The sequence below is a fragment of the Rissa tridactyla genome, chromosome 6 (genome assembly GCF_028500815.1).
Source record: "Rissa tridactyla isolate bRisTri1 chromosome 6, bRisTri1.patW.cur.20221130, whole genome shotgun sequence".
Lineage (NCBI taxonomy): Eukaryota > Metazoa > Chordata > Aves > Charadriiformes > Laridae > Rissa > Rissa tridactyla.
In genome coordinates, this window is record NC_071471.1 from 55,248,992 (window position 1) to 55,275,683 (window position 26,692).

At 35.5% G+C, this 26,692-nt stretch overlaps 1 protein-coding gene across 4 annotated transcripts in view; it reads left to right on the forward strand.

The window, feature by feature from the left end:
- Positions 1–26,692, forward strand: part of MYOF (myoferlin) — a 70,785-nt gene that overhangs the window by 25,418 nt on the left and 18,675 nt on the right. For 3 of the 4 annotated variants that reach the window (XM_054206656.1, XM_054206653.1, XM_054206655.1), the window contains exons 10-32: positions 269–299; positions 774–889; positions 2,107–2,233; positions 3,408–3,511; positions 4,450–4,518; positions 4,639–4,682; positions 5,101–5,183; positions 7,436–7,474; positions 9,938–10,062; positions 10,541–10,657; positions 11,023–11,200; positions 12,022–12,146; positions 12,653–12,759; positions 14,918–15,110; positions 16,153–16,308; positions 17,312–17,443; positions 18,805–18,968; positions 20,265–20,379; positions 20,499–20,604; positions 22,470–22,612; positions 22,909–23,082; positions 24,205–24,316; positions 25,721–25,798. In XM_054206656.1, the coding sequence (XP_054062631.1) occupies positions 269–299; positions 774–889; positions 2,107–2,233; positions 3,408–3,511; positions 4,450–4,518; positions 4,639–4,682; positions 5,101–5,183; positions 7,436–7,474; positions 9,938–10,062; positions 10,541–10,657; positions 11,023–11,200; positions 12,022–12,146; positions 12,653–12,759; positions 14,918–15,110; positions 16,153–16,308; positions 17,312–17,443; positions 18,805–18,968; positions 20,265–20,379; positions 20,499–20,604; positions 22,470–22,612; positions 22,909–23,082; positions 24,205–24,316; positions 25,721–25,798 (2,638 nt within the window). The remainder of the gene's footprint in view (positions 1–268; positions 300–773; positions 890–2,106; positions 2,234–3,407; positions 3,512–4,449; positions 4,519–4,638; positions 4,683–5,100; positions 5,184–7,435; positions 7,475–9,937; positions 10,063–10,540; positions 10,658–11,022; positions 11,201–12,021; positions 12,147–12,652; positions 12,760–14,917; positions 15,111–16,152; positions 16,309–17,311; positions 17,444–18,804; positions 18,969–20,264; positions 20,380–20,498; positions 20,605–22,469; positions 22,613–22,908; positions 23,083–24,204; positions 24,317–25,720; positions 25,799–26,692) is intronic. The other variant, XM_054206654.1, reaches the window with a different exon arrangement.

Here is a 26,692-nt window from a genome sequence, read left to right on the forward strand (position 1 = left end):
AAAAAGCTGGGGATCTGAGGAAAGAAGAAGTAACTACAGCTCTTAGTTCTGTTAATTTTTTCTTGCATTTTCTTCTTGGCTGCTGTATCCATTCAAAATCCCTTATTTTTCAACATAAGGCATTTTCTCCTCCCAAGAATATGCTATGTAAACTTTTGTTTGTGACAGGAGAAAAATGTAGTAATACTCATTAAAAACTTGAGGGGAGTTGCCCTGGCATTTTTGTTTGGTATTTCTTCAGAGGTAATGCCTTTGATCTTTATTTCAGATTGACATTGGCTATGTTTATGATGAGCCTGGTAAGTAACAGTTACTTCAGAGCTTCTTTCCTAGCTTGAAACTTGAAGTTGAAACTTTTTGTTAAGTTTCTAAAGTAAAAGAAGAAAGTTAATGGAAAATTATTTGAGGTTGCTGCTTTAAATATTAACTTTTAAAAATCCAGCAATATATAACTCCATTCAGTGGTTTCAAGATGAAGTAAAAGCACCTAAAATTTGGATATTAATTTTGGTATCAAAGGCCTAAAATGTGAAAAATAATAATGCAAAAATGTTTGATAATTATGTCCCTGAATTATTCTGCCACAACATTTTAACGCCACTAGATTTCTTGTTTTGAATGACACTATCGAGTCCTGTCTAGAAAGAATAAATTTTTTAAATAATTAGTTTTAGGATAAAGCATGATTTTGGAACAGTTGACTGATTTTATGATTTCTGCCATTTTGTAATGGATATTACTGGGGGCGGGCGATGGTGTTTGTTTTATTTTAGGCCATGCAGTCATGAGAAAATGGCTTTTGCTGAGTGATCCTGAAGATACAAATTCAGGAGCTAAAGGCTATATGAAAGTCAGCATGTTTGTCCTGGGAACGGGAGATGAGCCACCAGTAAGTTTCATTTAAATGTTTTTCTTCCCCTCTCCACCCCACCGATTCATGTCCCCTTGACATATTTTTGAATAATGTATAATTCACCCTGTGAGCAGTATTTAAGACAAGATTTACCAGTTGTTTCAAAGGCATCCAGTGCTAAGTTAGAGCTTATTTTGTTATCCTGTCCAATTAAGCAACCTCTGGACCAGTTCTGGGTGTGTTGATCTACCATTTGTAGAGACTTCTTCACATCCTGGAAGAAGTAGAGAGGCATTAGCCTGGTGTCGCATGCAAGCTAATATGTAATTCTCCTTAGCATGGCTAATCAGGCTAAGCAACATACTGATACCAGTTCCAGGACTAAGTCAGGAATGTCTCCACTACTACGTAATGTAGACAAGCCCATAGAGGAACCTGAGTACCAGAAACCAACAAATATTCGCCAGGTGAAAATCAGACCCATCAATAATTACAAGTTAGGCACAAGTAATTTGATGCATATGAAAGCAGTAGGTAATTTTAAGAATCTAATCCTTAACTGTCTGCTCTTCTGTCAAGGTGAAAACAGGCCCTGTTTTCTGTGCCACGTTTTTCTTATTTGACCATTTTCTGTAGTTTAAGTTCTGCTGTTCTCTCTGCCTGAGATTTTTGCATACTGCAACACCTTAGTTAAATATAATATGGTCACCAGAACCGTGGATGATCTTCTTGTTCCATGTTAACTCTTCTGTTCTGCTATCCACATGATTCTTGAAATCACAAGAATATGTTTAATTACCTGTGGTGAAATCTTTTATTTCCTTTTTTTTTTTTTCAAGTAGGAAGCATTAAGTTCTGGTAAATTATATCAGAGTTGCGTGCATTTTCTAATTGCAGTAAGATGCCTTACAACAATATTTATCTTGAGATAAGTATGAAAATTGTATGAAGCTGACATTATACGAGTGCCAAAATCATCATCATCTGATGACGATGATGATGATTTTAAAAGTATGATTATAATGGGCTCCTGCAATTGAGTACTTTAGAGATAAAGATGTAATTAAAGTAGTTTAGGTAGAATTAATTTTGGTGGCTTGATAATTTGATTAAATTTGATTCTTTATAATGAAACTGACAACAGTCTTCTATCTGAAGAGTGTTGTGGGCACCAGTTTAACTAGTCACCTTAATTCTGTACATTACTCTGTCTTTCTTATATACCAGATACTATGTACTGTATCTCCCAACAGGTTGAAAAAAGGGAAAGAGATAATGAAAGCGATGATGTGGAGAGCAATCTGTTATTACCTGCTGGAATTGCACTTCGATGGGTCACTTTCCTTCTCAAAATCTACAGAGCTGAGGACATTCCGCAAAGTATGCAGCTTCTTACTACTTGTCCACCAATGTATTTGATTACCATTATAAATATTTGTGTTAGCTGTTCAGAAACGTTTCTTGAACATAACACATCTTGAATGTTTTACATTGTTACTTGAGCCAGTAATTCCGTGATGGCTTAGGTAGCCCATTTCAAGTCCTTTGGTAATGCTTAGTAAGTCTATTTAATTCTTTTAATGGATAACTTCATGTGTTACCCATTAGATTAGTAATGTTCATCTGTTGCTGAGTGGACCACAGAGCTTCTGGTAGTGGGAAAGGGTCATCTTCATTAGCCCTTCTCCAAGTAACTAACATTTGAGTACCACTGATCTGCAGATAAGCTGGATGTTCTCTGTATGTCTGCCTCAAGAATACAGTGCATGTGTCAACTTCCTGTTGGATCCCAACCCTGCCCACTTTTGAGAGGTTATCAGACATGTGGTTCCCTGCCGCCCTCTTATCCAAGGCCATTTAGATCCTCGTAGATAAATAGTACTGCTGATAGCCCCCCACACCTTCCTTTTCCCAGCAATCCATTAATTCTTCTTCATAGGTACTTATAGCTGCAGCTGTTTTGCACTGGGTGAAAGGCCACAGGACTACTGAAATCAGCCAGCTGCTGCTGTGATGGCCAAGGCAGCCTGTATTGCCAGCAGCCTGCTCCTGAGTGGCCACGAGGAATAAGGAACTGGCTGTATCCCAGAAAGCTGTATGCAGATTTTATTTGTGTCAGCACTCTAATGTTGAGAGAATGGTTATTTCTATTACTATATGCCATATGTGTTTTCTGATAGAATATAGGTGGCTTTTTATCCCTTCTTAGCATAATTTCTCACTTATATCCGTGACAACAAATGACAATGTCTACAGGTATATGCATAATGTTTTTCAAATACAACTATGCCTCTAAATTCAGGAGCCATCAGCACTCCTAATGATGTTTCAGAAATTTATATTCTTGAAATTGCTCCTCAGCCCAAATTCTCCATTTTTACCAGCAACACTGATCAGAATTTGGTTTATCAGATTAGACTTTACCCTACCTAGATCTGTAAGCTGGTTGTTTTTGACGGGATTGCTATGGGAAATTTATTATTTAGGCTGAATAAATAAATAAAATAATAATAAAAAAGCATAAACCTTAATTTATTCTTTGACACCTCTCCAGTGGATGATGCTTTTTCACAGACTGTCAAGGAAATATTTGGAGGAGAAGCAGACAAGAAAAACCTGGTAGATCCATTTGTAGAAGTTTCTTTTGCTGGGAAAAAGGTAATTTAGTAAATAACTGAATCTTTGCATTCTGATCACAGTCCTGAGAACAGATTTAATATGTCAATATAAATTTTTAAGTTTACTGAAATTATGGAAATAAAAAAGCATTAGCCCTAAAGTTCACTTTGTAAAATGAGGACAAACTGCAAGGTACAAGTAGAATGGGTGTAAAGCTGATGACTAATACAAGGAATGTATGAGTAAATGCTAGGAACTGATGCATGCCAGATGGTTTGCCTACAGGTTCTCCTGATTGCTTTTTGTAATTGATAGTACACATCTTTCTGGACAGATTAACAGCATTTGTACATTTTATTACTAAAGTGTTCCAGAGAATACCGAATTTGAGCTGAAGCACAATTGCACAACCTCTATATTCATTGCTTGCCAATCTTCTTTCTTATTTTTTAAGAAGAAAAATTTCAGTCCTTTATTACGGTATATAGTCAGGTTGTCACTCCCAGTAATGTAGATTGTCTTCAATAGACATGACTAGCAAATAATATAGGCTCTCCCACAGAATATATTCTTCATCTACTCTCAAATCTGCCTAAAGCAAGCTGGAATCAAGTCATTCCTTCGTCTTGTTTCTCTGCTGTGATAAAAGAGATCAGTACTACTGTGAAAGCAAATTGTAGCTAGTGGAAATAACAAGCTTTTCCCTGCAGGGTAACTCCAGTCTCTGGTTTAAACACTATTTCAAAACTTTCTTTTCCCTCCAATAGTTATTAATGTTGCATATGCAGATCAGTTTAGCAGTATTTACTGATTGAAAACTAATCACTCACTGCAGCATAAACCACTCAGGATTCATCATTAACTACTACCCCTCATCTTGCCAAACAGAATATGATTTATCCTAAATCATAACTAGTATGTGCTTTTTCATCTGTCTTCTCTTTGATGTGCTGTATAGTTGATTTCATTTTTTGCAGGTTTGCACAAATATAATTGAGAAAAATGCTAATCCAGAGTGGAATCAAATTATTTATCTTCAAATCAAGGTCAGTTTTTTTTTTTCTTGTTTCTCTGGAGAACAGCCATCCTTTTGTAACTCAGGGCATTAACATTACAGAGATTAAATAAGTAATGGGTTATTTTATTTTAATTGCTTTTTTTTTCAGTTTCCTTCCATGTGTGAGAAAATAAAACTTGCAGTTGTTGACTGGTGAGTTATGACCTTTAATCAAAGTACTAGACAGCGTAAATTATACTAAGTGGAGAAGAGTCTGTTTCTATAGATGTCAAGGTATTTCTACAGTCTACGAGAGAATTTAAGTACGTGTTTAAGTTTAATCTTCCTTTATGGAGACCTGGTTAGTGTAACATGGGAGTATTGTTAATTTTGTGCAGTGAGCACAGAACAATATCGCTATTTAGGTGATGGTGTAGAAGTCACAAAGACTTCTTCATTATATAGCCCACTTTTGGAACTAGCCATTGCCTTCTGTGTTAGTAATATTAAAACTTTCCAGGTGACGTAAAACGTGTGTACGTGTCTTGGAGTGCATTTAACCACTGTTAGCTTGCTTCTGTGTAGGATGACCAGCGTTACATTTAAATAAAATCTTTCTGTCTTTTTGTAGGGATCGTCTTACAAAAAATGATGTAGTAGGAACAACATATTTAAGTCTCTCAAAAATTGCTTCTTCTGGAGGAGAAGTTGAAGGTAATTGATTGAGCAGTATGTAACTTACTGTCTTCTCTTGTGTTACGAGGCATAGCAAAGATGAGTGTTATAAGAAAGTATCTTTTCCTATCATTCTTCAATTCTGTGGCAAAAAGATTATCTGTTTCTGAAGTTTTCAAAACAATGCTCCTAGAAAACATACTGTGGGGCTTTTCAAAATAAAGTATTAAAATTTTAATATTTAAACTACATCATCATGGAAATATCAGTAACTAATTCAAAATTCAGTTCTTTTATATATATAAAGTTAATGAATTAATTAAATTTGTGAGTACTTTCCCAAATTCAGAAAACTGTGATATCACAATCTATCATGAGTAAGATATGCAAACTTACTAAGATATTTAATAAGATGTTTAATTTAAAAACAATCTGAAGTCACTGTTTCAGAATCCCTGCTTCATTGGGCACTAGTAGACAAGACTTCTTTTGTGATCTTTTAATCGTGTCTTTTCTTTCTCTGGGAAGAGAACATAAAAGCTGGGGAATGTTCCTGAGTAGTTCTCCTACAGGAATGATCTGGAACCAGCTGCTCGTTTCCTGTATACTACCAGGTTGCTTTTTGATGCTGGGGGGACTTGGAGCAATCTCTGCTCTCATCAGTAGCTTACTAGAAATGGGCATTGCATCTCATTGCATGAGTGCTCCAAATTACTACTTAGTAACCCTTATTTTAGTACCTTCAACAAATGAAGATTTTAATTGCAGTGCCATGATCGCAGACAATTAACTTACGTGCTTCAATCGGTATAGGTGACTAGATATGTAATTTCATAAAAATTAAAAACCAAAGCTGACTAACTGCAAGAAAACAAATTTAGTCGGGTGGGATATCAAGTTTCAAACATGTTGTCCCTATTGGACAATACTTTATAATAAAACTCTTCTTTACAATATTATAAGAAACATTTTTTGTGACAGGATTTTGGGAAGTATTTTTAAAAATCCTCTTATGTTTATGTTCTAATATAATATTTTGGTTATTTATTATTTCTTTGATCTCTACCTATAATCTCCTCTTCTTTTTATAGCAAGATCTTTCATACAATTGAGCCAGCTCCATGACAAGGATTCTGTGTTAATTTGCCAGAAAAAACATTTTGTCCTTTTTGTGAACATAGTATGGCATACTAGTTGTCCATACAGAATTGTAAAGTTCCTGGTTAACCAGGCTTAACATTTATTTGACTATCTACACTAGGCTGAAGGACACTGACTCAAAACCATTTCCACCGTCGTCACAATAAGAATCTAAATTATTATTTTTTCTGTTGTGTTTACGAAACCTTTATGATATGTACTTGTCTGAGACCAGACCAGTTTGTCCTTAAGTTGGTAGCTATGTCAGGAGTTTTAAAACAAGATTAGTGTCTCCACTCCTGTAGTTAGTTGAGCCAAGTATTTATCTTACGCGGATGGAACTGTATTTTTCAGTCACATAACTTCAAGCTTATAACCCAGTCCTCTTAGAAGTACTGCTGTTGAGGTAAGACTTTGTGCAAACACGCTTTTCGTATATGCCACACACAACCAGAGGCAACAGAAAGGGTTACAGAAAAAGCCACTGGGAAATCAAAGAGAGAAGGGCTGGGCAGTTGGGGAAAATTCAGCTCTGGAGAGATCACTTGTACTACCCCTGTAAGTGTGTAACTTGAACTGCTGCTGAGTCACAGCTCATTTATACTTCAAACCCAGGCACTTAGTCACTGAGAAAATCTCTTTTGGATTCTCTCTCTACTGAGGAAATGACATTGGAATAGACATTTCCATATAAAAATCACAGATTATCTTCCCTTGAGGTGAATGTCATGCCCAAAGCCTGTTCTGGCTTCTAAAGGATTGGCAAACTGAAGTAGTTTATGGCCTTCAGTAAATGAAGATATCCTAATGGGCCCTGAAATGTAGTGGTTTTCCTAAATGTTCATAAGATATTTAAATAATTTTTAAAATAAAATGTTACTTTGTTGGGAGGAGAACTGTAGAAAGCTGAAAAAGAAGCATCAAAACAATGTATTTTGTTGCCTACATGCTTTTTTATTTTTTTCTTTGGAATTTGTACAGTAAAAGAAATACCTTCATATTTTAATCAGGAAGCAAAATTCTAGCCCACATGAACTTCATTTTTTCTCAGGCCTTCAACTATATTTTAAAAGCAGACTACTTTGTGATGTATTTGTTTTTAAAATGCTATTGTCACTTGTCATGTAACTTCTTCTCTTTTCATAATCTAGAATTTTCATCTTCGGGGACAGGGGCTTCATCATATGAAGGTTTATATCTTCGTCTGTTACTGATTTCACTTTCCATTGCCCAAACTGAGAAGCATTACCTAAGAAAACCTATAATTACTTGCCTAAATGACTTCACCATCATGATTAATGATTGTCAAACATAACTTACTGTATAAAACAGTTTTGGCACTGGAACCGGTTTGCAGATATTTCTGTTTGGCTGGTGCTTCAAGCTGTGTTTTAGAGTTGAGCATGCAGTTGCTTCAGTTATAAAGTGCTTCGTCTAACAATGGCTTGCAATTTTTAATTTAGCTATGAGATCGCAACTGTACTTGCATCTGCAGAACACTGCAGAAGTAAATAACTGCCTAAAATAATCAGTGGTTCTTTTGCTAATGCTTAGCTAGCTATATAAATAAAGTCTGAAAAATGAAATCTGATTCTGTTAAAACCTGGAGAGACGGCTTTTTACATAACTGTCTAGGCTGACATACAGTTTTGAAAGACTTTATGGTAAATATATATATAGTGAGAAATAAATACAGTTGCAGTGCAAATGAAAGGTAACAAACATTCATCCACACAAATAGTTCATTTACTTTCTTTCTTAAAGTAATATTAAGTTAAATGCTGAAATAATTTTTCAAAATTGCTTTCTGTAATATGTGATCACCAGTCTTCTAAATATAAACAATTGAATTTTAAATGTAAACAAATAATAAAAAAAGTCTTTTTATTCCAAAAAGGGGGTGTTTGTTTTGTTTTGTTTTAAATTTATATTCTGTTTAATTTACTAGCATCAGTAAATAATGAATGTATTAATTCAACACAGATCTGTACCTTAAATCTAGTCATGTTGAGATCTGATGTGAGCAATTCAGTGTTAGAATTTTTAAAAAAATGGACAGCGTTCCAACAAGAGTCTGAATTCTTTTTCATTCAAATTTTTATCTGTTCCTGATTCAGATGTAAGGACGTGAAAGTATCCAAATGCAAAATAGGCAACTGCAAATCTTTATTTTATATTTTGCAGATTTTATGTGACTTTGTGTTGTCAGGAAATTACATCAATACAGCACATCCATTTTTATTATCTGTTTGTGTCACTCAGTAGTCGCAGTGGCAAAGTCATACAAGGCATAGACATTTGTTTTCATTTTTTTATCTCAGCCGTCCTTTCCTGTGATAAATGCATCCCTCTTTGTGCTGCAGATCACTCTAAGTGATATCTGTTGGAAGGTTTAGAACCCTATTCTTACCTCTTCTCATACCAGGATAACTTGTTCAAAGACAAAAGCTAGGATACAAGACGGAGAAGAATCTAGAATCTTTCTGTTCTCTCAAAACTATGTAGTATTTTTCTGCATGTGTGTTGCTTACCTTGTTCTAATTCTCTTTGTACTACTCATCAAATTTATCAATCAATAGCCTTGGCGTGTGTTTGTTACTGAAAGAACAGCTAGCTCCCTTAAGTATAGATTTCCGTTGTCTCCAAAAAGAGCTTTTTAGAATCTCATTCATCTAATAAATTTGCAGGCATGAATGCAAACCCAAAAGATAACAGTAGTAATATAACTAAGGCTTCCCCATATATATTTTTCTGCTAAAAAACACTGTTCAAAAATGCAAAGTTATGACAGTGAGCGTTAGCTATGGAAGTACCTTTTCAAGTTCTTAGATATCTTAAATATCTGAAAATAAGCAATAGCTTTTGTGTGCAATTTCCTAGTTTAGCTATTAAAACTGACAAAATTATCTAAATCCTTATTATATTTATTATTTTTTTTAAGATAGATTAAGACATTGGGAATTTTTAATTTGTTAGTCATGGAATAAGAATAATATACAAATCAGAGTTTATTGTCATCAGAAGTAACTGAGAATTAACTGGGTTTGCAAACTTTCAGTCTTGGATGAATTTTAGATTACTGAAAAGTGAGTTTGTGAGAAACAATGCACTGTAGCAGTTATGATTAGAGTTTGCAGTAGTCTGTGTTTTACCCTGGAATATAACCAGAGAAAAATTATAATAAAAATTAGAACAGTGGGATTAACTATGCTAAACAGTGGTTGTTTTTTTTCCTGCTAGGATGTCCATCTTTTTTGTAGCTGTTTAGCTAGACCAATGGCATGCATTTAAATGATTGCACATGTTGTTTTACTCAGTTTCATTTATTTCTAGAAAATATGTTTTCTGTTAACATAAGAGTGTATTACTCGTTCACACAAATGAAGACCTGATATTTGGAGTGGGGCAGAAGTTCTGTTTATTCTGTGGGGTTTTTACTGCCTGAGTAATATCTAATAAGTATCGTACAATGAAAGAGGAGGTTAGGAACAAGTATGGTTAAATTAATAAATAATAAAGTGTTCTTACTTTACTAATAACTAATGCCTAACTATTATCTAACATTTGTTCTACTGAATTTGATAGTAATGTTAATTGTTTTTCTGGCTCTGAATGATAATTAGGAAGGATATAATGGTCGTGTTTTCTGTTAGTGAACAGTGGAGAAACTGAAGTTGGCTTTTTACCAACATTTGGGCCTTGTTACCTAAACTTTTATGGAAGTCCAAGAGAGTACACTGGATTCCCAGACCCATATGATGAATTAAACTTTGGAAAGGTCAGTTTCTTTATTCTTTGTTTTTAATAAAAGGATTAACCCCAATTGTTTTTAATGAATGAATTAATGCATTTTAGTATGGTTTTGTTTCACATTATGCTCTTTTTGGTGTTTCTTTTGAATAATATCTTATATTTGTGATTAATAAGGAAGCATGATAGCATTTTTGATTCTTGTTTTTGTTTGAGAGATGTTTTTGAAGGAGCTGCTGTGTTTTTGATGATTTTCACTATTTGCATCTCTGCGTGCATTTGTATTTCTTACATTCTTCTTTTTGTAAATACGGGTTTTTTTTTTTCACTTCTAGCATTAATTAAAGCCAACTGCTTTGTTTCATTTGTTCAAATATGTCCATCCTTGCCTCTGCGGAAGTTTTGAGAAGACTTCAGTGAGGCCAGAATCACATACAGCTAAAGAAAGAGTATGTTACTTTAGGAGAAATATGTAAAATTGGATTCAATGTATGATTATGTTACAGGGAGAAGGAGTTGCTTATAGAGGGAGAATTCTGGTTGAACTATCCACAATACTTGAAAGCAAACCTGTTACTAAAAAGTTAGAGATGATTCCTAATGATGACTTACTGGTTGTTGAGGTAAATCCTTGTTTTATTGTCAATGTTCGTAATAGAGATGTGCCGTGGGTGGTTATTTTTGGAGAATGATCTAACTTACTAAAATCGAAACAATTGAGTTGAATCTCAGAATTGAGAGAAGTGGTTATTGATGGTGTGGCTACAAAAATGTCATACCCTTGTAGCATGAAATGCTAATTCGAAACATTTTTATAGTTTCAAATACCGTAATTTATTATACACATGCATTATATCTTTTTGGTTGCTTCTCGGTAACTAGCAAAAATATTAAAATTATTATTTCCATTAAGAAATTGCTATTGTTTTCAGTAACTGAGTCCTGTTTTACAAATATTGAAATACGTCTAAAAAGATTCTTCTTGTAGAAATACCAGCGCAGACGAAAGTTCTGCTTGGCTGCTGTGTTTCATTCTGCTACCATGCTGCAAGACACTGGTGAGCCTATCCAGTTTGAAGTTAGCATTGGCAACTACGGCAACAAGTTTGATACCACCTGTAAACCTTTGGCATCAACAACTCAGTACAGTCGTGCTGTTTTTGATGGTAAGGATGCTGCTGGTATTAGGATAAAATAATGTAAAATTCTCTTTTTGAGGTGCTATTTTATAGCTTTGGAATGACAGCCTTAACTGCACTAAAAACTTATTGAAAATGTGACAGAAAGAATGTGTGGCTCTTCACAGCTTTTGAGATGAAGTTACATTTATGGATTACACGCTGCATAGCCTACTGAGGTTATTAAAGAAATTTTCACAGAATTCAGTAAAATCTTTTGACCATGTATTAAGTACGTACAGGAAAATCGGCAAGGAAAAAATCACGTTATTCTACAGATATCTTAAAAACTAGGGATTAAACACCCTTTGAACATTCTGATTTAGAATAAAAGAAAAACTTGGTTTTAAACCAGGTGTCTGGCAGCCTAGAAGAAAACAACCTAGCTAGATCACAGGAAAATATATTTTAGCTATAACTTTTTTTAGTAACTCCAAACAGTAGCAGTTCTTTTTTTTTCTCTGTATTAAATGAAGTAATCAGGTTTACTCTGGAAAATCATTATTTGAATATTTTATTTCAGAGATACGCTTATATTAATATAAGCTATAGGAAAGAATAATTAACATGTTAGCAGATAATTTATTGAAAAAATCCATTGGATTTTGAAACAATTTGAAGTAAAAGTTTACCATCCAACAGATGCTACAGTGGCCTGAAAAATACAAATCCTATGATAAGTTTGGACTAGCTCATGTGTTCTTAATGAAATGTTGTACATAAATGAAATAAATATAGCAACTTGTGCAGTTTACAGGATGTATTCCTGCCATGAATTCCAACTCTAACATACAAATGGTTCACCCCAGGTAATTATTATTACTACTTGCCATGGGCAAACACAAAGCCAGTTGTAACGCTGACTTCCTTTTGGGAGGACATAAGTCACAGACTAGACCCCGTGAATGTAATCCTACACATGGCTGAAAGACTGGTAAGACCCTGAAGATCTTTCTTTTGCTGATATGCTTTTCATTTTTACTTTTTTTGATTTAGAAGTGTAATCAAAAAGTGACATTTTGAGCAAATTACGGAACAGTTTTCTGACACTTTTCCTATTTAAAATTAAACATAGCTCAGTGTAACAAATGGCACTGCTAATCATAGGTCTGTATTCTGGCAAGGCCCAACACACTCCTGCTTGAATCTGCAGGGAATTCCCACAGGAAGGAAGCGTCCTGGGTGATGGTTAGGGGCACGTTAAGTCTGTAGAACTGTTATTTGCTTTGGAATTTAGGTGGAGTATTGTGTATTGTTAAATAGAGTGAGAAAGAATATAAGAATAGTTCTGTTAAATATGTATCAAGTTTGAACATCTGAGTCTTTTTTGATTGGGCTTTATGCATACAAATAAATAATTTTAAAGTCTTGAAACTCATATCGACTATGAACCCCAATGGAAGTTTATAAGTGCAAATCCTTTTCTTTTAAATTCCTTAGCAATCCAATTTAGCCACCTTAAAATCAGGAATGCAGTCTAAAATTTCTGAAAACCGATTAGCTGAGATGTGGTTGAAGCTGATTGATGAGCTTGCAGAAGATACAAGGTAAAGGTACCTTTTTTATCTCTTACGTTATCATTCTAGGCCTGCTCAGAATCTTCTCTGTTGCCTTTACTAAGTCAGAAAACAAATTCTAAGGACTATAAAACTGATTAACCCTATGAACTGACCTGAGAACTGGAATTCCAAAAGTCTCTGAAAGTAGTAAATCAGCATGGGTATTGCCAATGAAGTCATCCATCTAGTTTTGTAATTCTCCTTTATCTTAGTCACTGACAGTAATAAAATAGCATTTCTTGAAAAAATCTAAGGCAGGACTGTTCTGAAAATCTGAAATTGTGGATCTCTGCTGCCTTTCTACCATCTTGCCTTCTTTAGAATTCCTCATGTACCTTTTGTTTACCCATGTTTCAATGTTGTTTCTGAAACTGAAAAGGGAAGAAATTCTGTGATTTACTGGTAATTTAAAAGCCATTTAGAGCTTAAGGGCCATAAAGACAGTATTTTTGAATAAGCTTTTAGTCAACATGTCATGTATGTGTTCAGAGAAGGCAATAGGAGTCAGTGCTTAGGGTTTTGAAGGAGAATAAATTCTAAATAGAGAGGAAGGAATTGTATGAGAAAGAGACATTAATCGAAGGAGACATTGAGGTGGGGAGAGACACTTTAAAGACATCAAACAAGTGGGTGATGAAACAGCAGAGGAAAAGGAAAGGGAAAATGAGAGAACAGTTATTATCCATTAGAGGAAATGACAGCGTATGTGAAATGAGAGAACAAATTCATCAAACTGTAGAGCCAATATAAAAATGAACAGAGAAAAAAGCAAACAGGGGAGATCAATATATACTAGCAAAGAATTATATGATAGAAAGCTTATGTCAAAATAGAAACTAGGAACTTCCTAGAATACCTACTGAGAGAAAGAACTGACCTACTTCAGGAAGGCAAAATGTGAAGGGCAAACTATTGTCACATGGATCCATCTAGTGAGCGTAGGAACTTCAGGTTTTATATCAGTTATGTCAACCCATCCTCCAGACACACATCTGCACTGTTATTAATTCATTCCACTATTTTAGAAAATATCTTATCACTCAACAGTTATGGAGCAGTAGCACCTAGATGTATCAACCAAATGAGCTTCCTGTTGTTCACAGGATGCAATGCTCTTTATTATTTTTTTCAGCAAACTCATGAAACCTGTGTCAAAAACATAATTCCCTGTGTCGAATTCATAGAACAATTTTCCTTATCATGCTAAAGTTTAAATGAGTTAGGAGTCTGCAAGAGCTTTCAGTGCACTATTTAAACCTAAAATGTGGTGACTTTCTGGAAGTTCTGATTCGGTACATTTGATTCATGTGTTAAGTACTTCCACCAGGGCAGGCAGCACTTCCATTCAGATTAGTAGAACTAACAATAGTGGAAGGCACAATAGTCAGTATCAAGGTTCTGCAGAATCAAAGCCCTTAGAAGAATGGCTTGTCATTAAAAATAGGACAGAGAAGAGATAGTCTTTTCAAACTTGGCGGTGTCTTCGGACGTATTTTTTTTAAAGTATCATATTCAATATAGGGATATGGTAATTGGTCTTTGAAAAGCTGCCTTTTCCTCAAACCTCCACCAGTTCAAAAAAGTTCATTTTTCCAGGGGTCTACTGTGATGCCATAAGATTTCTAGGTTCCATTGAAGTTACTCTGCCCTCTGGTGACTCAAAAGTTGTATGTCATGGATTTCTTGAGAGTTCGATGTTTTCATGCCAGGGGATTAAATAACTGTAGTCATAGATACACGAGCCGTATTTGTTTATTGACATTCTGAGTATTTACAGTTTCCAGGGAAGGAAAGGAAACTAATCTTGGTCTGAAGGCGCTGATTTCATCTTTGGGGTCTACATTCTGAGACAATAATTTTCTAATTTGAATATACAGGGAAAAGGATTTTGCTTTGTTTGATTAGCAGCAATTACATTAAAGCATACACCTCGAGCTATTCTATATTGTGTAAGCACAGCATTTCCCTTGCTTACTGTAAACACTTTGTCAGGTGGAAATCTCTGCAGAAATAGATGCTCTAGCACTATTTGGGTGGTTTGGATAATGGCACTCAATCTGTTGCCACTGTATGCATGTCCGCGTTTAGTGTGTGGCTAAATAAAATCCTCTTAGATTATTAACCATAAGAAATATTCTCTTTTCAGTAAACCATTTCCCCTCATAGAAGGCAAATCTAATATTACAGTCCTTGACACTCAGATAGAAAAACTGCGCCTCAAGTCTCTCAAACAGATTGGAGAAGCAGCAGCAAGGATGAGAAATGAAGCTACTGATGTGAAAGCCACTCTGACAGAAATCGAAGATTGGTTGGATAAATTACTGCAACTGAGTGAAGAGGTCAGTAGGACACAATACTGGTGATTCAGTTAGTTTAGAAATAGCTGTCTAACGCAAACTGATATAATGTTCACTGCTGATCAAGCAATACCCACTCTCCTTAGAATAGTAATTTTAGTTGCTGTGAAAGTAAACATGTTCCCCTCTGTAAATAAGATTTACTTAAATATAATGTCCTTGGTTGTTAGCTGTCTTCACTGAGAATGGGTGTTGGGGTACCACTCTGTGATTTATAGAATAGACTCTATTCCGTTTAAAGTGACAGTATTTTGTCCTTTCCTTTCTTCCAGAATTGCAAGTCATGTTGCTGGTTCAGGGACTGCGGGTTATATGTTGTACTTCCGCAGCTTGTTAGCCATAGTAATCAACTTCTAACAGAGTTAAATCTGTTTGTTCCTATGTTTTTTAAATTTTCAGTAACATCTTAAGTTTTCATCTCAGTTCTCTCATAATTGGCTTTCACAACATTGTAGAAATGTGTTGGTTTTTTCTTTGTCACTTCTTGAAAAGTTACTGATTTAAAACCAAAAGAGCAGTTGATTTGGCAGACTTGCAGCTAGCACACAAAGGTGTGCACAAAACTGCGAAAAGAAAGTAGGCTGTTTCCGTCTTCTGCTAAAAGTTTTATGATGATCTACCCTTCACGTGGAAGCATTACAAGCACATAAATATGTAGCAGGTCAAAACAAAGCATTAGTATTTGGGATCAGTCACTACAGTTGCGATAAAGGAATTGAGATACAAAACATCTCTAGAAAAATTTGCAAAAGATAGAGGAACTGGCTTTTTTGTTAATAAAACTTTTTTGTTTTCCAACAGCCTCAATGGTATTTTTAATCATTGTTTCAGAACTATATATTGTGTTACTTGCAAAGTAAAAAAATTTCCTCTATTTATCATAAATTCATGTTAATTATTGATTCTAAGTGGTAAATCCTTTGACATAAATCCTAATTTATGTTTCTGTTGTCTAAGCATTAAATTAGTTCAATATTCTATTAATTACCATTCTTACCTTTCTTTTCCCAAAAAAAATCCACAGCCACAAAACAGTATGCCTGATGTAATCATATGGATGATCCGAGGGGAGAAAAGACTGGCTTATGCCCGTGTTCCTGCACACCAAGTGCTGTATTCCACAACAAGCCCCGAATCCTCTGGTAAATATTGTGGAAAGACCCAAACAATCTTCTTAAAGGTACTTTTTTTTTTCCCCCTTAAAAAATAATTAACTTTAACTCCCTAAACTGTGATGCCTTCTGACATAAGCATGAAACTTGCAAACAAATTATGAGCCGTGAGGTGTTGAAACTCAGGACTGCATATAGCTTCTTCAAAATATCACAGAAATTATAACGTAAAGTTCATTGTAAATCAGTTAGAAGCAGCATTGGCCCCTAACTCTGAGGCTTTTCTGAAAAAGCTCAAAATTGTGACAGGACTTTTAAAGCGTTACTGAGGTTGGTGCATTGGGGTTGGACGTGAATGGAGACTTTCAGAGGGAGTAACTAGTGTAAGTCAGAGAAGTTCCGTGGATGGTTTTCTGCAAGTAATATAGAGCTTGTCTACACCCAGAAGCTCCCTAGTACGTCTCTCTGCATTGAGTCTTACTCTTGAATAGGAATGCCTTTCTCTATTTAAGTTTATATTACCTTTAACTGGAATAAACCAGAAAAAAGGCAATCTGACTGTAGAACAATAGCATTTACAGAGTTTGTCCATGTACTAGTAGTTATATTGATTAATGCTTCAATGCAGACATGCCTATATCTTCGTGTTTTCATGCGTGCCCTCTTACCTTGCATGTTACAATGCATGGTTTCTACATTGAGCAAACCATTCTGACTAACCTCTGCGTTTCCAGAATGTCCTGATGAGAAATGCTAAAATCAACATTGAAGGTTTAAGTTACTGTCATAATTAAAAGTTCATTGCTGGATGAAACTTGGGAGAAAATAGACCGGAATAGGGATGATACTACTGTTACAGTGTTTGGTTTTTACATGCCTTAGGCAGTTACCATTTAATTAATGTTTCTTTCCTGAGCTATTTATTACTGGCTTTTGAGGAAATGCATTATAGGAAGAGATAAATAAATCATGTAATATAACTCATATCTCTATGTTCTTGTGTATATTTTACTGAAAGCTGCAATACCTGCATAATATAACAAAGAATAACTTTTTTTGTTTGTTTGCCAGTACCCACAAGACAAGACGAAAGATGTCAAAATGCCTGTGGAGTTACGAATTAACATTTGGCTTGGGCTCAGTGCAGTTGAGAAGAAGTTTAATAGCTTTGCAGAGGGAACGTTCAGTGTTTTTGCAGAAATGGTATGTCCATCAGTGCTTTCTTACTTTAAACTTGGATGTGAGTGTTAGGAATTCAATGAAATTGGAGCTGTTCTGAACTTTTTTTTTGCATGTCAGGCAGAAAGGGAGAATAGTATTTATTATACTGAAACAAGTAGACCCCATTCAAGGCAATTAATGATCAAGTCCATTGTGCCTACCAGATGAACTTCAGCAGACCAGATTCTGAACTGGTTAATCAGGTAAAAATCTGGTTAACTCCAGTGATTTCAAAGACATGTATTTTAGATTTTTATCAGTGTAATTAAGATTGGGATCTAGATCATTATGTTTTGGCATGTGAATAACCCTTTTATTTTAATTGCTTCTTCACTTCTACAAATGATACATGGATACAAGTGTTTTGCTTAATAATGGTTCTTTTGTAGCAGTAGAAAATTTACTGTTACAGGAAAAACTAGTCAAACCCAGTAGATTTTGCTGACAAAAGGCTATAATAACATTTCAATGGTAACAAATTTGGAATAAAAATGCTTGAAATAGTCCCACAGCATATAATAGAGATTTTGAATGATAAGGGTAAGTGGCAGGTGTCTTTTATATGCCCCATCACCTAAAGGTGCATATAATCCAATATCAGCATGATAGCTAATGAAACAAGACATTTTTACAGAGGCTTGTGTCACCATTGCACCTATGCTTAAGTATTTAGTTGTGCTGTAATAAGTCACTTAAAATAGTCAATGGATGTTCAAAGCCATTATTTAAGTATGGAGTTTAAGAGGCTATTGAATATCTCTTTTTTTTTTTTTTTTTTTTTTTTTGCTTTACATACAGCAACCCAACAATTTTACAGGAATAAGAGCAGAAAACTCAAGACCATCATAAACTATGAATAAACCCATTAGCATAAAGGACAATATACTACATAAACTGTATTGACATCAGAATCATGCCCCTGGTAACTTCCATGATAAGGCTGTAATTCAGTTTTACATGTTACAAAAGAAGGGATTAGAAGTAGGAGGAGATCTGAGATGGAAAATAATGGGAGGATCATGCATTTAGGGAACAGAAGAAATTTGTTTGAATAATGTAATGGAATTTTATTTAACAAAGCTTTAATTTGGAGGAAGTTTGACTGTAACTGTAGATTAGTTTAGCAGTGGAATCATTGTTTACCAGGCAGCATAGAAGAAAATTAATGTTAAGAAATTAATGATGACACTGCAGAGTAGTGTGGGAAGGGAGTACTTAATTTCAGAGAAAGAAAATATATAGTACAATGTTTCAGTTGTAGCATAAATATCTTTTTTCTTCTCTCCTAAAAGCATTTTATTATTCCTAAAGTACTGATTTTTATTTTTTTTCTTCTCGAACAGTATGAAAATCAGGCTCTTCTTTTTGGAAAGTGGGGTACCTCAGGCCTTGTTGGTCGCCACAAGTTTTCCGATGTCACAGGAAAAATCAAACTGAAAAGAGAGTACTTTCTACCCCCAAAAGGCTGGGAGTGGGAAGGAGAATGGATGGTTGATCCTGAAAGAAGGTGAGATTTTTTTAATTTTATGCAGGTGGGAATAAAGAAGTCCAATCTCAGATTGTAGAGTAAAAGCTCCTCTGTTTTCTTGGCTGAGAAAGAAATTTTAAGATGAACTTTCCAGGACAGCAAAGGCCAGCCAACAGGCAAAGCTAGTTAATACCACTAAAACTAACATTACCTTTTTTAAAAAGTAAAATAAAACATACAAGCGAAAAAATGCATCTATTTCTTAGGAACCAGCTTACGGTTTAGAAGTGCCCATGTGAGGATGGACGTATTGCATATATTCTCTGTGCCTCAGTGCCTCATCTTTAAAAACGGGATAACGCTAGTTTTCCTTTCTACTGCTACTCTGAGGATCACTTGTGTCTATGTCAGGTTCTCAGATCCTGCGGTGATGGTTTCAGACAAAACCCTCAGATAGCTAGATCTTCTATAGAAAAACAGAGCAGGAAAAATATGTGCTATTATTTGATCCATTTTTAAAACGTATCAGTTTATAGGTATAAATGGATGCATTTATTTTTATATTCAATGAATAGTTTTTATTTCAATGAATAATCAGACATGAAGAAATGCAATAACAGACATGGAGATATTTTCTCAGAAAATGCAAAAAAACCCCTACTGTTAAAATGCATACGCATGCTTAGGCCTTGCATCTGCTTTTTTTGGAAGATAATCTGCATGGCTTTGTTTGACCAGCAGATGGCATTTTAGAACATACTTCAGTGCTTTCTGAGCTACAGTTAATCACAAGTGGAAACCGAGGCTATTTTGTCTGATTTAATGTTCTCTTTATTTCTTTTACATGCAAGTTAGAAAAATACTAACCAACCAATAACTTGCCTTGTCAACAGCATAAAGGGGAACAAAATTAAGTACAATGCCAAATTTTAGTGCACAGCTATATATATAACTGTTGTGTGCAGTCTGGGTTTTCCTGCACTTAAATATATGATGTTTTTCCTTTTTCCAAGAGAAAGTGTTGAAGCAGATCCTGAATGACACAGCAGTTAAAACACTCCTGCCAGTCATTCGTTCTTACGAGTAATGTTCCTCCTATTGCTTACTGCTACTGGAGTTGCTTCAGTTTTTGGAAGACATTCTAAGGAAATAAGTACGGATGCCTCATACAGATGAGGGCTATACTGTACTCTATTATTAATACATAGAACTTCACAAAAATGGACAATCCAGAATTCCAGCACATGTGCACATTCTTGTACATTGCTTCTATATATTCTCTGTAGCCAACTAAAATACATTTGGTTTGGTTTTGTATTTGCTTTGGATTTGCAGTTTGTTGACTGAAGCTGATGCTGGTCATACTGAGTTTACTGATGAAGTATATGAAAATGAGAGTCGCTATCCTGGAGGGGAATGGAAAGCAGCTGAAGAAAGTTACACTGATGTGGTGAGAGACATATTTTTCACTGAATAAGGAAGGGTTTAAGAGCAGGATTTCTAGGATTTGCTACAAAATGTATTTCATCTATTAATGCACAGAACTGTTATGTTTTCCTTACATAAAAGAATGGAGAAAAAGCTCCACCACCACGTGAGTTCACGTGTCCTCTTGGATGGATGTGGGAAGATGATGCTTGGAAATCTGATTTAAATCGAGCAGTGGATGAGCACGGTAAGACTCACTGTTTATCTGCTGATTATTAGGACAATCCGTCATAGTCTATACTGAAGGAGGACACTTGTCAAGACTGTAGCAATGTCCTGAGCATGATAGTGGTTGCCCTGTGGAAAAATGTCAAGGAAATATTTGGATAGCAGTGCTTAAGGAATCAGATAAAATGACATTGAGAAAGTGTTCACTGTCTGCATCTGTTTCTATTTCCATTTTAATCGATGTTCCATCAAACTCACTGTTCTCATTGAGTCTTTCTTGTATCAAAAGGGACCATATAGGTAATAAATGCATTTGTAAGTGCCTACTAGAGAGATAAGTACGTAATCTGAGAAGCTGTACGTTGGTCTTAACTGCAGCAGCAGATGAGAATTTTGAGCCAAAAGCTTTGACAAATTAAAAAAATGAAGGTGAATGCAAATAACAATCTACTAACATGAAAGGTTCCAGTTGGGAAAACTGTGTGTATAAACAGTGTGCTTGGAAATCAAACCTTTCCTTGTTTGAAGTAAGTTTCCAAAACATTTTTCCCAAGTCCAATGTTAATGCAGTCCAATGGTCAGGATCAGGCTTGTAAGATATGGATTAGTAGCAGTAATTGGGCTTGTTTTAGAGACGTCAGAAGCTTCAGTTGAGACATCAAGCCTCTGTAATTGCACCAAGAATAGGTGGCAAAGCCAGGTTTGGATCTCTCTGGTAATTTAACTGGGAGCCTTTAGCCAGGGGAGGCGTCACCAAGCAACTCTAAGAGGTGAATTCAGGAGGTCTGGGGACCAAATGAAGTCAGGAACCTGTTGGTCACACACCACGCAAGTGTGTGAAAGATTCTTTGCTTGTTGAGAGCAGAATAACTGCACTGGATTTGTGTGGGGAGAGTGCCATGCAAGAAAAAAAATCCTAAGTGCCTAAAGCCACTGTTTTTCCTGGAGTTGACTTTTATATGCTTGTTACTTACACTAAATTAAAACTGTTACCAGCTTAGAAAGTTGTGATATAAACAACCTCATAAGGCCGTAATTTGGATTCTACAGCAATAGGAAGAAGCAGTCAATCTCTCATAGCAAAGTATTTACAGATGTTAATTTGATGGTTCAAAAACAAAATTAATAAAAAAAGCAAAAGGGAACATCACAGAAGATGCTGGAGAGCCCAGAATTTTGCAAAGCTATCATGAATTTTAATTTGTTCTAAAACAGCTGAAAACTCTCAAATAGTTATTGCTTTTAAAGAAAAGTGAAATAAATAGCTATTTGAGTAGAAAAAAAGATTTTATTTATCTTAAAGACTCCTGATAACTGTCTTAACTGGAACCTCTGGTAGGAGTCTGCAGTAATTTTTTAATAAAATAACAATCTAAGTGAAAATCTGACTCCTAGATACCTGGCTGAATTATAAGATGTAGAGCAAAATACAGTAACAGGTTTACCAGTTCTTAAAGTTTTAAATTCTTAAAGTTCAAATATTTGGTGCTCCTTTAAAAGCCAAGCTTCTGGAGTTGCAAGAGTACACAGGACACTCCACTCTTACTTAAAAGTAAGGATGAGTTTTCGCTGTGGTAAAATATGAAAATGTGGTAACAATACACCTAACATTTGAAAAAACAAGAATGCAAAGAAAAAACTTAAAATGTATTATATATGTTTTAATGTTGAGATTTTTATTGTCATATATATCATAATATCATCATCATCAAATGTCATCAGTTGCCCCCGAGCTATTGGGCATTTAGTGTCTGCAATATCAAATAGTCTTGTGTGACTAAAGCTTCATCCTCTGTAGGTACAATAACTGTATATCCCATGCTTTTCTTTTTTGCGTCTTGCTTGTGTTTCTGTAAATATACCAATAATCAATCTCGTTTTTAGGATGGGAGTATGGAATTACTATTCCTCCAGACACTAAACCAAAGTCATGGGTTGCTGCAGAGAAAATGTACCACACACACCGACGACGAAGGCTGGTGCGGAAGCGTAAGCGGGATCCAGCTCAAGCAGTAACAGCAGGAAGGGTAAGCGGAAGAGAGATGCAGTCAGAGGCTTGCACATTTTAACTGTTTGAGTTTCTTTTATTTTTAAATCCGCATGAGATTACTCATTTCCTGAATAAAGAAAAAATTTAATACCAAACAAAAAACTCTCAATCAACCTTGTATGTTTTCATTATACTCCTTTTCTTTGTCTTTTTTCTAAATTGGTATTTCCAGCTTTGGTTTATGAGGGGATTATTATGCCTGCCAGACCAAGTGCCAGTTTTTTTCATTACATTCATATAACGCTGTGGATAACTAGGATTTATGTCTTCCAGGGAATGTCATCATACGAAGATCAAGAAGGATGGGAATATGCTTCCTTGATTGGCTGGAAATTTCACTGGAAACAACGCAGTTCTGATACTTTCCGTCGAAGACGATGGAGACGAAAAATGGCTCCCTCGGAGACACATGGTGCAGCAGCTATCTTTAAACTTGAAGGTGCTTTGGTAAGGGATAGTTTATCAAAAAAGTCTTTAGAAGTCCAATCTGTTAATTTACAGTAAATAAACAATTAAGCACATCAGCTATTTTAGTCCCTGAATTGTTAAATTAATATATAACTGAGGAACTAATACAGTTTATATTATTTAAATTGTTCAGAGTCTGAAAGGGACCGTTAAAGTTGGAGTAGAGACTCTTGCATAACATGCCTATTATTTTTCACATTCTTTTTGTTATTACATTACGTGAGATTTAGAGCAAAAGGCCAAATTACTAGATGAGCCTTTTGCAAGTAAAGAGAAAAGATAGCTCAAGCTTTTCATGCACATAATTTAGATGTATTAACATCAGCACAAGAAATAACAGGCACTGAAATAGCTACTCCTGATTAATATTCACATGTATAAACAACCAAACAGAAGAAAGGAAAACAAAATATCAGAAAAGCCAGAATGTCATATGTCACAAATAGATCATCAGAATGTTATTATTCCTTAAGTTTTCAGGTTAACACAGTTTCATAGATAAGCTCTATTTACCCAAATACAAACTGGAGCAAATAATGTGAGAAGGCTTTGTTTTTCTAAAATAATGATTCTCAGTCTGACTGTATAGCATTAACAAAAGTTTGCTTTTTTTCTTGGTTTGTTTTTCCTTTTTTTCCACCAAATGTTAACCCGTGATTCATTGATAGCATTTTCTTTCTCCACTTAATTTAGTTCCATACAGTTAAAAATTCCTGTTTCAGTTCCTCTTTTGACTATAGTTCCTGGGCTATTGCTAGATAAAACCTTAGAGCGGTTCTCCGCAACAGAGCGGGACTGAAGACCTACAACCTCTCCTTCAGTAAGAGCTGACAGGCAGATAGTTGTGTCTCCAGAAATAAGACATTCTGGAAAGTAAGATGAAATGACTAGATCTGATTTCTGCACAGCGTCAATGGCAACAAGAAATGACCTTCAGACACGAGTAAACGTCTTTTAAAGTACATTTACTCAGGAAAGTAAATTTCTCCTTGTCCTGGAGAAGAGACTGAAACCTGTGTATTCCCACACAGAGTCCACTTTTATCAGGTTCCTTCTATGCTCGTAAATATGCACTAACTTTTTTTATATATGTAACTTCAGGGAGCAGACACTAGTGTTGATGATGGAGAAGGGAAGAGTTCAGACAAAACCAAGGAGTCAGCTACAAAGGTGTTTGGTGCCAATACACCACTTGTTTCCTGCTACTTTGACAGTAGGTTCTTTAACAATTCCTTCTTTATAAAACATGGCTGTTTCTCTCTGATCTCAAACAGAATTGTAATTCTTTGTGGTTTTACATCTAGGTTTATACACCTTCTATTATAATTACCATCTGATCCTTGATTGGGCCCTATTTAGGGTGCTAAAAGAAAAATTACAGTTAGTCATTTTGATGTTTCAGTCCACTGTCAAGCAGATGTTTTTAAAATCTGTATGGAACAGGAATACTTAAGCTAATTGTTGCAGCACCTGAATTTTAGGCCGTCTTAAATGATGCATATTTAGGATTAGGGTCCCTCCGTAACAATGCAGGGAGCTAAGCCAGCAGAGAACATGTATGTACAGTGAATGTTTTGCTGGTTTAGCTCACTTAACCAGCTCAGTGCAGGGCCTGACCCAGAGGAAGCAATAACACCATGTAGTTGAGTTGGCAAATTGAACAAAACTGTTACTTTGCCAGCCTGGATTGGCTTTAAATGCCTTGGAATCACGGTAATGGGAGTCACAAAAGCAGGGACATGGAGATGGGAGCCACCAGTGCTAGTTAATAGGAATAGAGGCCAATCCTATTCACGCCTAAGATTCCTTTTTGAGGGTCTCTGACTGGAACACTTGTCTTTATTCGGACTCCACAGAACTTGATCTGCTGGGAATGGGTGCCTGAGTCTTAACTCCTGTCTTTCAGAAGCTGAGGAAGATTATTGCTGTTTCTTTTAAATAATGACCACAATAGGAGGAAAGTGGACAGAGTTCAGAGGTTTCAGCTCATTGAGGCTATGCGTGGCTCAGATTTTTCCAAGGGCTGAAAGGGTTAGAGCTGACATCTTCTAAAGAAAAGCTGTAATAACTTAGCCACACGCTGTCTTGGGTTTGGGCCTCCCTCACATCTTCCTTTTAAGCTATTCCACCTTGCCTGCAGTGATTTTTTTATTTTCTTTTTAATCTTTTAGCCAAGGAGACAGAGTTGCAATTGGAGTAATTTTCTAGAGCTAACAGCTAAAAATGTGCAACTCCCAGGTCCCTGCAAGCGCTGTAGTGAATACTTAAATTAAGCACAGGAATCCCACTTCTTGATTCACTTCGGAGGAGCAGATTATCACACTGTTTCAAACAGGAATTTTTGAAGAGAAGGCCTTTTAGATGATCATATGGTGAAAAAATCCCAAATAACATTAGTGGGTATCTTTCCTTTCTGCATTAAGTTGTGTTGGAACAAATGTTCTCAGGTGCTAGCTTGTTGGTATTAGCATGCTCGTCACTAGAAAAGCAGAAATGTTGTTGCAGTGCTTGTGCTTGAGTTAAAATGTGTAAGGCATTTTTATAAACCAAAAATAATTTCATTACAGAAAAGAAGCCTGTATAATGCAGTTGAACTTTTTTTATTTATTTGATACAGGAGTATATACTTACCACCTTCGCTGTTACGTCTACCAGGCAAGAAATCTCATGGCTTTAGACAAAGACAGTTTTTCAGGTATGGAAAAATTCTGCTAATCCTGGGTGCAGAAAACCCACTTCTGCAATGAGGTAGCAACTTGATTTAGCTATAGAATATCTTAAATCCTTAAATTCTGTGCATAGGTCCCAGCTACTGAAACTTCGCCATAAAGGAAGTCTCAGCTTCATTACGTATGATCCAGATTTGGTTAGTACTGCCCCAGAAGCTGCCAAAAAAGAGCTGCTCTGAATGTGCAGCACCTGCTTCTGCCAACAAATTCTCAGTGAGGGAATGGGAGTTCAAATAATGTCTGAATTTCTCACGACTGATCCCTTCCCGACGCCTCAGCTTCTCCTTCTAACCAGCACCTTCATACAGCTCCTAAGCTGTCCTGCAGGAAGTTTGCACAAAAGCAAGGATGACGGAAGCTGGATGGCTGTTACATTATCAGCTGCCTCTCAGTGTTCAGTATTTTATGTTAATTGATTACTGAGATGCACTTGTAGAAAACTATGCTGTGCATTAATAATAAGCATGCATTTTGTTTGTTTATACAAGTGTACCCGCTGCCCGTTATTTCCAGGTCTTAAGTATTCCAACAGTGTCATATCCATTAGGCATCTTTGTAGTCAGGCTAATTCAATACTCAGTTATCAAGTATTTAATTTCTGCTAATTAGAATTAAAATTCCACTGGGAAGTCAGAGGACAAATTGAAATTAGATGTACTGTAGTACATACTGTAAGAGTATGACTTTACACTTTCTTTAAATAAGTTCAGCCAAAGATAAAGATGAAATGGGCAGCTTAGAATTTTCTTTCTCCATCAGTCTCCATTTGCATCCTTCTTTTTCTCCCTGTTTTAATTAATAATTGAGTAAGTGTAATGCATTTGTTAATTTGTTACAGAAGATAAAGAGCTATAGATATT